A 17,500-nucleotide genomic window follows, 5' to 3' on the forward strand; every position below is an offset into this window, starting at 1 on the left:
TAAATACATTTCCTCGTTCTGAACTCTGTGAAACACTGAATCCAAAATGTCTGGATAAACAAAAACATTGGTTTGTGCAAAAATAATAATCACCTCTCCTTTCCTTCTCTCAAAAAATGCTATGACAAAGGATCTACTCTATTTTGTAATGTGTGATATGAACTCCAAACAATCTTTTTACAGCTGCTCTTTTTTTGTTTTGTTTTGTTTTTTTGTTTTGCTTGTACACAAACATATTCCAAGCACTACACTTTAAGCAAATTATGTTCCTCACAAATTTTGTCTATGGCAAAATACAAGACTGTACTCATTATAAACAGCTATTTCTTTGAACTTTGTATCATGGTTGAAATTTTTGGAGTAATTGCCTTTCCAACTTTTTCTGCAAATGGTTATTCATCAGTGATTTCAGTTCAGAGAATGTACAACAACATTTAAATTGTAATGCAACTACAGTGTTTACAACTTTTCTATCACTAAAGTTCAAAAAAGGTTTGGTCAAGTGGATGATATGCAGGTCTCACTAACATATAAATGATTATATATCTCAGGGATGAAATGACTTCTTTATCTGTACATGATGCAAGTTATTGTCACATTCTTTGAATGGACCACTGATAAACCCCATATTCTATGAATCCAATAGCTTATGTTTACTGACACATATGGTCATGGCGACCCTGCCAACATTCTCTTATTTACAATCCAACATACCATCATAAATTACAATGATATAAAAATACAATGCACTTGCTTTGGATGACAACGCTATTTTCTCACTCTGTTTCATTCTTGGGCTGCTTGGAAGGGAAATTATTCACAAGAAGTAGATGAAGAAGGATCAATGCCAGCTGAGGAAGTTTCCTGCATCAGCTGGTCATTCCCTTCCTCCCTCTTCCCTATGATGAAAAAAATTCCTTCTAAATGCACCCATACATGACATGACATTAAAGCACTTCTTTAAACTAAGAGTAGGTCTTTCAATTTTGTAGAACGAAAGATGAGGCTTACCAACTCTACATTGAGAAATAGCAATTCATACTTCCACTGACATTATTTGCTTTGACATTTATTTGATACTTTCACCATTAGTAAGTGGAGAAAGAAAAATCACCACAAACAAAAATCTTTTGAAATGTGTTTATGTAAGAACCCATTTAATGTCCTCTAATGAATGTATTTACACCCATGTATAAGCTGGCATCACCTCACTTTTCAATTTTAGTCATTACAGAAGTTTGAAACTAAGCGAAGTTCTTGGAGCAGTAAACGTTGTCAAGGACTTTTAGGGCAGAATTCTGATCAAATTCCTGTCTAGATTATATATTACTTTCTCTCAAAGTTTTCACCTTGTGTAGGTAAAGCAATGGCTGCATCCAATAGAAATGCAAAGCTTACAGTCAACAATATGTGGCCACATCAACATTTACAATAATTGTAGAGTATAAACCATAAAGCTGCATTTCCTTCCTGTCATTGATATATAGCATTTCTCAATGTTAGTTAATGATGGGATAAAACAGCATTTTCATTAGCATAGATATTTGTTTTGTACCAACTGATTCCTGGCAAGAAGCTTAGAGATTCAGCATATGACATAATGTTATCTAGATAATTGCCAAGACTATTTTCAATACAAATATTCAAATATCTATGTCCATATCATATAAATATGATGCTATATGATCATGCAACTCCTGACATGGTCACATATGCTGAACAATTTCCCTTTGTCAATTAAATGGAACCTGACTAGTAACATTCACAATAGGAGAAATTTCATTATTGACATAACACACACAGTAAATAGTATGCAATTTCTGTCGAGCTCAATCAGTATACATTGCTAATAAATATGAACTTTCATAAAGTAACCTGTAATATTGTGCTCAGCAGCATACTGATAACTACCAATCTACTCTAAAGCAAAAAATAATATTGTTTAATCAATGACCTCTCAGTTGTCGAAGAAAAAATGTACACTCAGATTAAGGACCTCTATACATAAAATTCAAATACACGACAACCAAGTGATTAATAGGACATTAAAGTAGTTATAAAACTCACATAGCAGTACATACACACTCATTGCTGTTTAAGTACAAAAGATACATAGGCTGTACACAAATTTATCATAACTCTTGCTACTACTCAAAGGTCAGAAATTGCAGTCTCGTCACCATAACTGCTTCCACTCGAGCCATCTCACAGTTGTTCACAGGAGCGTAATAGATAAGGACTAACAAATATGACTGGTGTAGCAAAATGAAGACCATGGTTTTGTCCTGATACTTCAGATGTGTTTGAACTGGAACCCTGTATTATGGCGCGTTGCCTGGTCCCTGTCTTTGTTCAAATCTCGTCAGGTCTCTGTTTTCATTTTAACTTAATGATAATTTTTTTGAGCAGAACATCCAGATCTGTGTCTCTCTATCCATCAATTTTTCCATCTCACTTAGTCAATACATTCTTATGGCTATTTCCCTACTCATACTAGGTGGGTGCACATTATACTTTCCAAAACTTTGGTATAAATTCTGGGGTGCACTTGTAACTATGTCCTGCATCAGCATCTTGTTACGCCATGCATGATTGCAATTCTTCAACATTCAGCCTGACAACTAACCACAAAGAAAAGGCGATTTGCTTGTGGTCCCTGGGGCTGTTGAAAATGTTGTACTCGACTAGTATGAAATTAGAAGAAACATCTTCGATATGAATTTGTGTTTCCATGTGATGTTGCATCAACTGGCAGTATACTCAGTGCTGAGCATTTTATCATGTCTTGTAATTTCTTGGAATATAAGGTTTGGCAGCTACTTCATATGTACATATGATATACATTAGTAAAGAGACTTTACCTTATTTCTATGCTGCCAAAGATGCTGGCACAAGAACCTCTTTCAACACTTAAGAGATCTTTATTAAGCTCTTTTAAAATTTACGTTACACACATGCTCTTTTTTCACACTTCTACATCCTATTCACCCTGATAAGTTGGTTACTGTGCTTAATTAAACACATTAAAAACTGGAGAACACAGAAACGTGCAAACTCCGCCACCACCTCCACCACCACCACCACCACTTTCAGCGAACCAGTCACGTGATCGCTGGCAAGAGTATTGCTAAACAGGTGTCACAGTTATAGTCTCAATGTCTCCGATACTCTTTACGCGACGGTGAGTCTCATGGTGAACATAAGCAGCTGAAGGCATGACAGAGGACCGTGGCCGTGTGTGGTGAGGATGATGAATATTTGTCCTTGCAGAGACAGCAGGAGACTGGCCACCAGAAGAGGAAGATTCTCCTCCATTATGGTTTCCTGCGGCAGCTTCCTCTCGCAGACGAAGGCCCAGAGCACGGCTGAGAGATCCCTGTAGGTATTGTGTATGTGTTAGCGAGTTAACATAGGTAGATGGTTTAGATAGGGTGAAAATTTTGCTGCAGGAACTTAAAACTAAAGAAAATAAATTCCCAACTACAGAAAGGTTATAACAAAATTGCTCATAACAGCCCTATGATTTTCTCAGCTCATATTTCATATCTTATTGTATAAAAGAGCTCTGTCTAATATAAATATAAGTACTGAATAGATAAGATACACTTAACTTGCAGAAAAGAGTAATCTTTCATTTTGCTTACCATTCCAGTCTGTTTGCTATAAACTTGGTTAAGATTTAATTTAAATAGTAATAAATCTAGGTTCACAACCCTATAGAGGAAGAGCAAAAGGTAATAGACCATTGTCTCTGTAAGGTCTATACTACAATGCACAGAATTACTTGCAAAATCTAGTCATCCTCAATAAATAAGTTTAGAATATGTAAAATAGGAGTTTTAGAGCATTTTAATAGTTCAGAAAAGTAATTTTTATATCAATATGGTATCATTCACATATGTATACATTTAGTTCTCAATAAAAATATGAAATAATAAAACTAAATTAATTAGAATAACAAATAAATAATGAGCATCTACTCTTTTAAGAAGTTATAAAATTTTCTTTGATATACACTATACATCAGATAATGAATGTATAATAACTCTTTACTTTGGAATTTCATTTAACTTCATAGAACAATGGTATGACTATTTAAAGCTATCTAATAGAACTGACATCCAATGACTACACAAAAAGATAGGTTTTGCATGCAATAAGCAGCAAAATGCAAGTATATACTTCATGCATGTTTAACTGCATAGGTTTACACCAAAGAGGCCAACAAATTTTACTCCCTTTAGAATTAAGTAAGAAAATCTAATTGCATCTTGAAAGTAATTGTATATCATTTATATTCCAAAGAAATAAATACTGTTTGCAACCAACTGTCATACTACGATTAGGTAAAATTATATATTTTCTTCTTTACTTAGACAAAACTGATGCATTAATTAGATCTTTAGATCATTTGCAAAAGCAGGGAAGCCTTTGCAAATTCTGTTAATATATACATCTTGTTCACAATGACACACAATGAAATATATTCATACAAATATAAGTCTGTCCATTCTCTGACCACAAATTATTAAGACCAGGGTTGCAGGCAGTGAAGGAGATAGAACAAATATAAGCCAAGGAATACATACATGCAGGCGGGGTAGGATGTCTCCTAGGATAGTACCTGTGAGCTCCGCCAAGTGCCAAACTTAGGGACAAGGTGAAATAAGGCGTAATCAGTGATCATGTTTTTGAATTTGGTGTGTGTACATATCACCAGGAATTTGGGTTTTACAACTGTAAAACTTTGTATTCCGTGACCATTAGAAAAATATGAAGTGGGTTTTGTAAAAATCAAAATAAAACTATATGATAATATGTCTTGACAAAATGTTACTTCAACTACTGCTTTTTCTTGATGCCATATTCTGATTATGGCAGAGCATACAGCCAACTGACTTCATTCCTTTTCATAAAATACACACACACACAAAAAAAAAAAAAAAAAAAAAAGATACCTACAATGAAATCAGTTCCAGAAATCTAATAAGTGTCCCTGTGTTTCTGGCACAGCTAAGCTTGAAAGACAAACTTTTCTGAGTCAATTTATGTTTGGAAATTAAGAATATATCAGGATTAGTACTGAATCCAAGAATTTCTTCATATATTTTTCACATTGAAAGAAATGTATTTAATTAGCAAGCAACTGCAGCTGGGCATCACATTCTTGTCTTGGATATGTATGTCAAACCATTTGTACAGAGTGTAAAGAAGAGTACCAGGAAAATATCCTTTCATTACAGCAGTTTTGCAAGTAACAGTATTACTTGACTTCAGCATTTTCTTTCATTTAACATTTTATCAACCAACTACCAAGAGATATGACTCATCTACCAGACAAGCAGTAGGAAGTAACCAGCATCATATGAAATTAAAGAACCAACTTAATCTTAACAAAAAAAAAAAAAAGTACTGCAACATGCGTCTTATACCTTTGATGGGAGTGTGGGAAATGCGCAAACCTTTTTCTGCAAAGGCTGGGCATCCCCCCATCAGTGTTGCGAAGTGCAGCACAGAACGGAAGCAGGACAGACAAAGGGCAAGAGAAGGATGGGAGAGTTAGTGAGGGTGTGGCTGAATCTTTTCTAGTTCTCCTAAAAGGGTTCAGCTAATTTGTTTCTGGTGTATCTTAATGTGCTCTACTCCCTAATAGGTTCCAGAAAGACCCTGCACTAAAGACAAATAGTGTCACTGTAGACAAATGCCGCTTAAAATGCATGGAGATGGAACACTTGTTCAAAGAGAAGCAAAAAATTAACATGGCATGGTATGGATGTCCGGCAGCTGATGTTATAAAGCTACATTCAAACATTCTAGAAACAGCAAGTAAAGGTATATGTTAGGTAAATTTGTTTTAAATTTTGGGATACAAAAATCTGGTGGCAAATGCTAAGCCTATGAAAAATTTAAAGCTGAAAGCTGAGGAAGCTCAACATCAACAACAAACATACATTTCAAAGCAATTCTATACACCAAAAAAGAATTGACGGCCCTGCTAACTTTTATAAAGAAAAGGAGATGTAAAATCGTTTAAATGTTTCATTTTTAGATTGCATAAAAGCATCATTCAAACCCTTGAAAGTGAAACTATACATCCAAATTTTGCATTTTCTTTGGAGAACTTGTGCATCCACACAGTGTGCTGTGTTACAGTAAGTGTACCAGCAGAGATCAGATGTACACAGTTGTAGTCAATCATTCACAAGCAAAGCTTTCCAAAGAGGCAGTAGTAAAGCCATAAATGTATTCTAAAAACTGCCAATACATCATAATTTTTTCTTTTTTGGCAAAGCTTTGAGCACATTCAGTGAAACACATTGCAGTAATTATTTCTGGTCTGAGCAAAGTATAATGCCAGACACTTCAACAGCAAGTAAACTGCCCCTATGAAAGCCAGTGCAAAGATGTGAAACATTTGTACTCTGGGTGTCCAGTTTTACTAACTTCAGCTATCCACTCCTGATTGTGTTTGCAGAATAAAATGTATATTAGTAATCAGGTGTAAATTCAGACCCAGTTATACTTATACTAAGGTTCTCCGAATTCCAATTGGCTGGCATCGGTTACCAAAATCTAATACTAATGTCCTTATCTAAGTCATTGACCATAATCCTCATAATTTTTTTTCTCTCTCTCTCACTCTAAAATATTTGGCACACATGCAGGTCTACAAATGGTCTATTGTAGGTAATGTGACGTGGCAGCGAATATATTGTGAGAAGGGATTTATGTGATTTATTTTCATGTTATTCAGAAATATTTGGAATCACTAAAGCATTCCAAAGCTACAACATCCTCTTTAATGCTTTACATGATTTATCTGCCTGCTGTATGAATTAGTCAAAGACAAATCTAAAGAGTTAGGTACTCGCTAACAATAATCGAAGCTCACTATTAAGCCATATCCTAAAATCGCCCGGAAATAAGACATGGTGCCCTTACTCTCAAGGAAGCTCGCCTCTTGTCCTTCTCGCCCTTCTCCAGCCCCGTGCCATAGCTTCTGGAGAAGGACCGGCCGAGGCTCCCCCCGGCCGCCATTTTCTCCTGCCGGCGCCGCTCCATTTTGGCGAAGCGAGCCTGCTCCTCAATCTGCTGTCTGTTGGGGAAAAGAGGCTCTTAAGACGCCATTACGCAGCGCTGCAAGTTGGTTGCCTAAAAGATGTGAAGCCTAAGGGCGTCTCCTGTACGCGCCATAGAAGTTAATCTAGTATTAAAGTTTAAGCCAGATCTCTTAGGCATATGCGCATTGGCAGCATTAACGATTAATTTTTAATTCACCTCCAGACCAGGATTTACTTCTGAGCTTAGATTTAATCCTGCGCTTGCGCTGAGAGGACAAGTTAATCCTATTGATATGTCATGGCAACTCATCATTTCCATAGAAAAGATGGAGTCGAGTTGCCTTTCATATTTACAATAAACAATAACGAAACAAATTCTGACATCTTCATGTCAAAGATGTATGTGAAGATTCATTAATATTATTTTTATAAATTGTGGGATATTCAAACTTCAGATATAATTTGTACTGACACATATATCGGTCTGATATAATACTACCCTATATATTATATATTATATATATATATATATATATATATATATATATATATATATATGTATATATATATATATATATATATATATATGTATATATATATATGTATATATATATATATAATATATATATTTTTTTTCTTTAGCAAACGTTTCCTTATCAGCATTAGCGTATAATATGAAACTTTAAGAGGGTGAGTGCTAATTTGCCATTACACAGACACTCGCTTTTTCATGTAAAACGGCAATTTACTGATGATCACATTGATCGTGCGCTTAGCAGTGTGTATTGCATCTTCTATGTAAGTGCTGTGGATTTGGATTAACTTTAATCCAGAATGAACTTTTATGACGCATACAGAGGACGCCTTAAAAGACCGCTTTCAGACAAGAGCACTCTACTTGTGACAAACGACTTTGGAAACTTTTTCTAACGCATAATTACGGATATGCACTTTCATACGTGACAACTGCCAATAACTATCATTACCCTAGTCTCTCAATGGACGTCACTTTCTCAATTAATAAGGAAAGGAGCAGGAGTGTGTGTGGCATGGTTACCAATTTTCGCAACGACTCGCTACGTGTAAAACAAGCCATAGATATACCCTTAGGATATTATATCATTTTGAAAATCAGATTTGATAACTTTATTTTGTTCTGGAATGGTCTGTTTTTTACCTAAATCTCATAATAACTTCATTAAATTCAATACGTTTGCCTGAGCATGAATATCCATGGACCTCCAAGTTTACAAAATTACAGTGTACTGTATAAACAATAAAATGATATATAGCATGCATGGAAGCACGATAACCACTACAAAGATTATTAAATCCCACAAGACACAAGAATCCGACCTGGCGGGGTTAATAAGCGCCTCCATTTCAGTTGCCAGGTGTCTGCGGATTATATTCTTGGACTGTGGGATACCCAGCGCCGTGGCCATCGTGTCCGCAGTAAAGGACGACTCCAGAACCACGAGGGCGCCGTGAACACCGCTGTCTGTAATTCAGTGGGAATATTAAATATATGGTACGGTGGATAAACCAAGCATTGGATGCAAAATAATATAGTATTGTATGTATTTTATTTCAAGATCCAATCTTAATGGGTAACTATTACATATCAACAACACGCTATATAATACCAGTAATTATAAAGAATTACTTAATAAGAGAACTAACGGAAGAAAAAGCCAAGAAATAGGTCATCATTTGGTATACCTTTGAGGTTATCTGCGTACTCCGCCAGGTCGACCGAGCGAGCCCACCGGACCCACCGCACGTTCGTCCACACGACGGGGTCACAGTCCACGTGCTCGCACTGCCGTCGGCGCTCCGCTAACACCTACCGCGAGTATATATTTTATTTTACCAGTTCCTATGAGACTCATGTACTCAAAACAGAAGATCGGATGAATTATTTTCCTATATGAAGAATTTTGATTGGTTTTCGTGAATGCTTTCAGCCTTACCTGTCTATCGAATCTGACGATTCTCAACAGATGGACACCGTGAATGATCGATGCTTGGTGGAACTTCCGGTGAACGCCCAGGTGCTTCTCCAGCTCCTTCTTCGTGAGCGCCTCCAGGAGCCTCCCATCCACGAGGTTGTTGGCGAAGGCATCGGCATACTGAGGAAGGCCAAGGTCTGGAAGCCACTCGGAGGAAACCCAAGTGTGATTGAGTGCGGAGATTCTGGGGAAGCGAGTCAGCCGCGGCTCGCGAAGCTCCTCGATGGCTAACCTTAACTTTTTGCGGTGCATCGGGTGCGAGATTCCAAGGCCGGATTCTAACTCAGAGTCGCTGAGCTCTAGGAGAACCTGGAGGCGGGGAGAGGTGTCACGTTCCAACCGCTATTAACTCATCCCTACATAAATTCATAAAGACCACAAGTAGTGCTCAAGCAACGTAGCTTATTTACAATATTTACGCAAAAAATGAGGAAGCAAAGCCACGGGGTTTTACCTTTCCGCTTCGAATATTCTCTGCACACATGGCACCATACTGAGGCATGCCAAGGGTTACTTCCAGCCAGGCTAGGACAGTTGGGGCTTTCCATCTCTCGAGAGGAATGTGCTGAGCCTCCTCGAGTAATCTGAGCTTCTCGGAGTAACTCTCCTCAGTAAGGGGCGAGGCACACAGAGATGAACTTGGGGACCACGAGGCACGCTTGTCGCTCGCGCTTCCTACAGGTCATGTTAGCAACAAAGGGTTTAGCTACGTGGTGGTTATGTCTGCTACGTAGTAACTACTCTAATGCTATGAACTTGAACTCTGGAACTGGGTTAGTACGGCTTACTTTACGTTATTAGTTTGCACTCGTTGTACTAAATTCTGTTTCTTGTTATTAAGAAAATAATAAGTTTACAGAAATGCGTCAAAAAGAAAAATATCAAGGCATACTGCTTTATGGTCTGCCTCTTTTGTCAAAGTCCTACCTACAAAAATAGACAAAAACAAATTATATTATTCAGTACACTGTATACTAACACACACTGCTCTGACAAAACAAAGACAATATCAATGTTAGTAAGGTGCAATGTTATCTAGGGATGCTTGGCATCAGCATGGTTCACTGTGGACGGGAGGTCCTCTGAGCTTGATATGCCTACAATTAAGCAACAGAAAAGATGGTATTACAGTAAATATTGATTTTACATATTTGAAAATGCCTACAGATCATAAGCAAATTGCATCTGTACACAAAAAATGGTCTGTAGTAAACAACGAGATTTTCACACTGTAAGCACTTATTATGATCAAGGTATATCCTCATCAGTATTGATCTTTCTTCTCCTTACCATCATATAACGAGGCGTCAAGGGCCGCACGCTTCTTCTGGCGAGCGAACACTCTCGAGATGGACCCCCAAGTACCTCCTCCCTTGTGGCTCTTCCTCGTGAGTGTGCTACAACCTCTTATCTTTGACGATTCCGCGGCTTCGGCTAAACGTTCGCAAAGTTGTTCCGCTGACCGACTCAGTCCCCCGGTACTAGCATTGCTGAAATGGACGTGTTGAGGAGTTTGGTTTGGAAACTTCGTCTTTTTGCTACTCACGATAACAAGAGGAGACGAAAATAGATTCCTCTCTCTCTTAATTTCCTTCTTATAAAATCTGATTATATCAAGAGTATATACCAATAAGACCACTGAAACACACTTGAAACACCCTCTGATAAGCCCCTTTCACGTCACATACCTGCTCGCAAGTCCACTCATTGCCGACGAGTTGAGACTTGCGGCCGAATGCGTCGGGGCACTGGTGGGGGTGTTGTCCCCGCCCCGGTCCTCGCGGTCCTCCCCTCGTAGAGATACTGGCGTGGCGTACAGAGGAGATAGAGACGGGGATTCCTTAGGGGTTCCTGGTCCACCTATACACACACACACCACACCAACTTCATGAATCAAAAAAGCAGTCCTACGGTGGATTCTATAAGTTAAGAGTAACCAAATATATGCTAAATCTACCTGATTATTGCAAACGGGATAAAGGGACCTTTCAAACATCTCAAGTTTAAGGTAGCTTATGCAAGACATTTGCTTTTAGATCTTTTCTTAATTTTAAAGGAAGGAGACAAGCTTGTTTTGTAGATAAACATCTGCATATTTTCTCATAGTTGTGCAAATTGAGTTGAATGTTTTTCTCCAATTCTGATTTGAAAAGAAATTCCCATTTCATTGCCTTAGTGACAAAAGACAAACAAGAAGGAAAGATTCCCCTCAAAGGACCATGCTATTTAATAGACTCACGAACCGTGAAGCTGAAATATGTCAGAGCATATTTATAATCATGAATTTTGCTTTTATAGTATCTAAAGTCATCAGAAAGCAGAGAGTAAGGGCACTCTTTTAAACTGCAGTTCATATAATTATAGTCTTTATAACGATGAGATCTGGAAAGAATTCCAAGGATCTAATCTTCTTATGCATTCAATTAGATATATTTTCATAACACTAAAAGGTCATGCAATGTCTTCAACAAGACCCAATCTGAACTCTAAACTACTAGTGGTTTTGACTGAGCTTTGTGAATTACACATCAACATGTCCTAATAAAAAAAAAAAAATAATAATAATAGCATCGATTAAAAACAATTAATCGCTCAGAAATCAACATCCCACATTACCCCACAAATCACAAAGATTACAGGAACAAACACACCCTAAACATTATAAAATATAAACGTTCACTCAAAACCACACGTAGCTATCGAGCCAGAAACACCCCCTACTGAGCCAGGGAGGGCCACAGAAGTCACCCCCTGCCCCTCCCCCTCCCCCCTCTGAAGGTGCCACAGCCAACCCCCTGGGCTAGAGAGGCGGCCACTAACAGTCTAGGCAGCAACGTACATGCATAGTAGTAGTGGGAAGCAGCTGTAGCAGAGGAGCATATGGATAGCGTGTCACAGTCCAGAGATCCTCGTTCCACAGTAATGGTAGGTGTGCCTAGAGAGGATCCGGGTATTCCGTTGCGTTAGCAGGGGGAAAAAAGGGGCGAAAAAAGGGAAAAAAAAAAGCCAGACTCTTCGGGTGTGTCGGAAAAACACCCTTTAGGTCTAGCATGAGTTCCCTGGGCCTGGATTTAACTCTTTAAAAAAAGGGAAAAATATCCAGACTTGTGTGGTTATCTTAAAGCGGGTATATAAAATCAGGCATTTAAATAACTGGGTGAAAAACGGACTGAGATGCGTTCATGAAGCTTTCTACTCAAAATTAGTTATGGTATGACTCTGTAGGCATACACATTATGACAAGATTTTTGGTAAATCTAATGCTAATTTTAGGGTATTTGTTGGAGTTATTTAACTGTTTTAAAATTAGGGAGGGATTTATGTTCTGGGAGGAGAAATCACTGTGATTTGTAAGGCAATATGTGAAGAAAATATTATCATCACCATTCCTCTTTTACCCAAAGTGCAATGTCAATCCACGACAAAATTTGATTTCTCGTGAATCTTTGACAATTACGAAAAAAGTAAACAAATTTATTTTATAATTCCATAAGTTCTGGTAATAGTTCACTTCTTTTGTGTATCCACGTGCTGCAATGTGCTTCTGAATATGGTCCGTATGAAGATACTAGTAATCAGTACAGGGCTACAATAACCACTGAAAGGTGTGTGAAAACTAAATGCATGAATACCGTTTCCTTTTGTTTACAATTCTATACCTGACTAATTCTATTAAAAAATGTGCTCATATGCTAAATCTGAAGAATGAAAATTTGTCATCATTACTCAACTACTAGTGAGGTGTACTTCTATTAGGTGTATTAATCAAATTCTGATTATTACTGGAAAATAAAACTATTTGCTTATTACTATGTAGCAACTGGTAACACACTCCTATGTCTATCTCACTACGAAATACATGTATATTAGGCTATCAAAAAAAATTAAGCTGAACACTGCACACCACACATCAAGAGAGCTATAACAGTGACCCGTTACCATTACAAAACACAAAAACCATTTTTAATTCTAATCTGACAGAAAAAAAAACAATCAAAGAACGATCTCTCTCAACAAACTTGACATGAAGAAAGGAAAGAAATGAAAACAAAGACATTTTAAACCCTCCCTGAAGATAACTTTATCCCACAAACTCCCGCCCAGAGAAATATTAACGCGGTGAAAAAGGGACGTCTCACATACCTTCATGACTAGCTGTGGAATCCCTGTCACTCGACAGCCTCACGCCCGAGTCAGCAGATGAGCCTCGGCCGTTGGGTGTGGGCGTGGGCGTGGAGAGGGGCAAGGGAGAACAGGCGGGCGTTGAAGCTGTGGGCGTGGGCAGCCCGTTGGTCCTGACAGACTCGGCATCACTGTGATATCCCATAGAGATGAGCTGTTTGCGGACCTGCAGTTGCAAAGGGGAAAACTGCTGTAGGTCAGTCCCCATGACTGGAACTGCTCTCGTGGGGGGGAATTCTTCAGCCATTGAAAATCTCTACAATGACGTTCTTATCCATTCTTCCACTGTCACCCTTACAACCCTCCCTTTTATAGCAATTATTATATAACTAAAAAGCTCTGTTCTATCCACATTAATGTTTTTTTAATTCATTCAACATCCCCAATCTCATTTTTCTTCCCGGAGTCCCCATCGATACCGAATCCCTTTGAGCACCCCCCCCCCACGGTTAACCCAATCATTTTCCCAAACTCGGATCCATCAAGTTCTTCCTGCAGCTTCTTTGTGAAAACCTTCCCGATTCCCCTAGATATCTGAAATCCCCTCACCGATTCCCCTAAATATCTGAAAATATTCCCTATTCCCCTAAATATTTCCCCCGCACTCGTTACCGCATCGAATTCTTATTGGAACTTCTTTATAAAAAATAAAAAAAAACCCTTCCCGATGCCCCTAAATATCTGAAAAAAATCCCCCATTTCCCCTAAATATCTCCTTCGCTTCCCCTAAACATTTCCCCCACGCTCGTTCTACCGCATCGAATTCTTCCCGAAGGAAACCCTCCCGACCCCCCCCCCCCCCCAAGCATCTGAAAAGTCTCCCGGTTCACCTAAATCGTTTCCTTTATTAAAATCTTCCCCTCATTATCTAACCCCCCCCCCTTCCCACGATTCCCTAAACTATCTGAAAATCCCCCCATACATTTCCCCCACACTCGTAGTTACCGCATCAAGCTTCCCTAAGAAAACCCTGCCGATTCCCCCCCCAAATAAATCCAAAAATCCCCCGCTCCCCCCCCAAAAAAAAATCCAAAAATCCCCTACTCGTGTCCCCTACTCATCAAATAAATAAATAGATAAATAAATAAATAAATAAATAGATAAATAAATAAAATATAATTAAAAATTTCCCCCTCCCCTCCTCCCTGTCCCCCCGCACTTCCCAAACACTTCCCCCTAACACCCTTAGTTACCGCATCGAGTTCTTCCTGGAGCTTCCTGATGGTGGTTTCCTTGGCCCCGAGCTCGGCCGAGAGTTTGACGACTCGCTCCGACTCGTCTCGCGCGTGCTTCAGGATGTTCCACTTCTCGCGCTCCGTCTCGTCCCGCTCCGCCGCCAGCTGCCTCAGGGACTCGTCGCTCTCCTTCATGCGCTGCGGGCGGGGGGGGGGAGGAGGAGGAGTTAGCGAGGGTGGGTGGGTTGGGGGGGAGGGTGAATGAGGGTGGGTTGGGGGGATGGGGGATTTGGGTGGGTTGGGGGGAGGGGGAATTAGGAAGGGTGGGTTGGTGGGTGGAGGAGGAATTAGGGAGGGTGGGTGAGTTGCGTGAAGGAAGGAGAGGGGAGGGGCAGGGTAAAAATGCATTTGAAAATAAATATGTACAGTAGTAAAGTACCCTGTATTATAACAAAAAAAGACTTATGTGGTTTTTAAAATGTGTGCGTGTATGCGTGTGGAAAACAGCATCCGCCACAAGAAAACAAAATTTCACCTGCTCATAGTTTCTGATAAAATCCCTCAGTTCCTTTTCCTTGTCTTCAAGCGTCGCGTAAAGTTGCTTCATCTGGTTCAGTAAATCAAACTTCTCAGCCTTTAAACGCTTCCTATCCGCCTTTAAGGCTGCAAAAAAGAGCGAGAAGTTACAGATCAATCATACCATCGTGAAAAAAAAACAAGTTTATATAACATGTGTGCCAATTAACTTCCCAAACGTATGACTTCCATGGCCAGTATTTCAGGTCTGAATCTCAATTAAGGTTTTACGGAAGTTAAATATAAAAAAATCTACAGAGAGTATCTAACATTTATGAATTCTATATTATAGTATCAGCAAAATGATGATATCGAACAAATCCTGACCTCAGCATATCTTGAAAGCCTTGAAAATACACTTTTTGAGATATAAATGAAGTGTAATCATGTATGATAAATATGCCATTTAACATAACGGACTAAATGCTCATGATCAAACAGCGACGGACCACCTGATGGCAAAGGACCACCCAAAGGTAAAAGACCACCTGAAGGACCACCCAGAGAAGAACCCGGAAGGCCACCTGAAGGAGCACCAAAGGACCACAAGAAAGACTATCCTAAAGACCACCCAAAGATAAAAAAAAAAAAACACCTGAAACATCACCTGAAGAACACCCAAGGAACCACTCATTGGTGAAGGGCTACTCGAAGGACCACCTGCAGGACCACAAGAAGAACCACCTGTAGGAACACCTGGAAAACCACCCGAAGGATGACCCGAAGAACCACTAGGTGAAAGACCATCAGAAGGACCAGCTGTAGGACCTCCTGAAGAACCACCCAAAAGACCGCCTGTGGGACCACCCGGAGGATCACCCGAAGAACAACCTGAAGGACCAGCCGAAGACCCGCCCTTCCTTCCCACCACCCGCAGAAGACCCACGTACCCGAGAGAGCTTCCTTGGCGTGTGTGAGTTCCATGGTCATCTGGTTGATCTGGGGCTTGAGTTGCACGTCCTCCTCCATGATGGTCTTGACCCTCCGCAGCTCCTCGACCTCCCTCTGCAGCGAGCGGTTCCTCGTGAGCAGCTTCTCGTTGTCAACGCGCAGCTGCGACATCTCCTCGGCCAGCTGGTTGCTCGAGCTCTCGCTGTGATCTGCGGGCGGGAAACTTTCTTACTGGGGCGGGTTGGTGGGTGGGTTGGTGGGTGGGTTGGTGGGCGGGTTGGAGGGTGGGCTGGGGAGTTAAGGGGGTTGGTGGGCGGGTTGGAGGGTGGGCTGGGGAGTTAAGGGGGTTGGTGGGTGGGTTGGAGGCTGGGCTGGGGAGTTAAGGGGGTTGGTGGGTGGGTTAGGGCAGTTAAAGGGGTTGATGGGTGGGTTAGGGCAAGTGGATGGCTTGGTGGGTGGGTTAGAGGTGGTTGGGTACATTGAGGGGTGTTGGGGGTGGGTTGGGGCAATTAGGGGGTTGAAAAGTGGTAGATGGGGCAATTAGAGGGTTGGGGCAATTAAGGAGGTTGGGGCATTTGGAGAGTTGGAGGGGGAAGGTGGGGGCCTTGGGAACAGTTGAGGTCAGGAGCATTTGCAGGGTTGGGGGAGGAGTTGCTGGAGGGGGTAGGAGTTGTGGAGGGGGAGAGTTGAGCGGATGGGGTGGGGGGGAGGGTGGAGTTGCCGGATTTAGGTCCTGGGAAGGAGGCTGGGTGCTGGCTTGATGCAGGTTAGGTCGAGCGCGGAATTTATGGGGTTGTATGAAAATTTGTGTGACTGCATGTTCTGAATACGAAAGTCTGGATATGTTGAACTTTATGTGCTTGACTGGTGTTAACGAGATACCGAATCTTATGTTAGCATCATGATTCAATTATGTTATTTCTGTAACGTATCTTGTTGTATTTTATAATATATTATATACAATTATAAGATTATATATAAATATATATATATGATTATAACATATATTAATATACATATGTATTATAATATTATATATATATATATAATATATACATATATACTATATATACTATATTCTATATAATAATATATACAATATATATACATATATACATATATATACATATATACATATATATACATATATACATATATATACATATATACATATACATACATACATATATACATACATACATACATACATACAACAACATACATACACACACACACACACACACACACACACACACACACACACACACACATATATATATATATACGCATATTCTAGATAAGCTCGCTTTCCTATCTTCATGAGAAGCCACACGAACACGATAGCAAAAACGGTATTTACAATATTGCGGTAAATATTTAAGTCTTTATGGTCCTACACAACTTGGATGAAGGACAGCCAAACCGATGCGCCGCCAAACCGCCTCTACCTGTCTTTCCAGCGCTGACGCCATTTTCGCTTCCAGCTGCCAGGGGAGGAGCGAGCGACTGGCCCCAACTCTCGGTTACTTCGTTTACCTCAAGCGCCTCCTGATAATGCTCTTCCTCATCGAGTTCTGACACTTTACTCGCTCCCTCGGTCCGA

General features: G+C 39.9%; 1 protein-coding gene across 1 annotated transcript in view; it reads right to left on the reverse strand.

Moving 5' to 3' along the window:
* LOC119589925 (liprin-alpha-like) overlaps positions 1-17,500 on the reverse strand; it is a 26,598-nt gene that overhangs the window by 506 nt on the left and 8,592 nt on the right. Inside the window, exons 2-14 of the mRNA XM_037938584.1 lie at positions 15,897-16,106; positions 14,966-15,093; positions 14,449-14,628; positions 13,217-13,421; positions 11,913-12,008; positions 10,762-10,933; positions 10,364-10,563; positions 9,528-9,748; positions 9,035-9,382; positions 8,784-8,907; positions 8,418-8,562; positions 6,943-7,096; positions 1-3,376 (exon numbers count right to left, since the gene is read on the reverse strand). The exon at positions 1-3,376 is cut by the window's left edge and continues 506 nt beyond it. Of these exons, the coding sequence (XP_037794512.1) occupies positions 3,128-3,376; positions 6,943-7,096; positions 8,418-8,562; positions 8,784-8,907; positions 9,035-9,382; positions 9,528-9,748; positions 10,364-10,563; positions 10,762-10,933; positions 11,913-12,008; positions 13,217-13,421; positions 14,449-14,628; positions 14,966-15,093; positions 15,897-16,106 (2,432 nt within the window). The 3' untranslated portion in view covers positions 1-3,127. The remainder of the gene's footprint in view (positions 3,377-6,942; positions 7,097-8,417; positions 8,563-8,783; positions 8,908-9,034; positions 9,383-9,527; positions 9,749-10,363; positions 10,564-10,761; positions 10,934-11,912; positions 12,009-13,216; positions 13,422-14,448; positions 14,629-14,965; positions 15,094-15,896; positions 16,107-17,500) is intronic.

Source organism: Penaeus monodon, chromosome 26 (assembly GCF_015228065.2).
Source record: "Penaeus monodon isolate SGIC_2016 chromosome 26, NSTDA_Pmon_1, whole genome shotgun sequence".
Lineage (NCBI taxonomy): Eukaryota > Metazoa > Arthropoda > Malacostraca > Decapoda > Penaeidae > Penaeus > Penaeus monodon.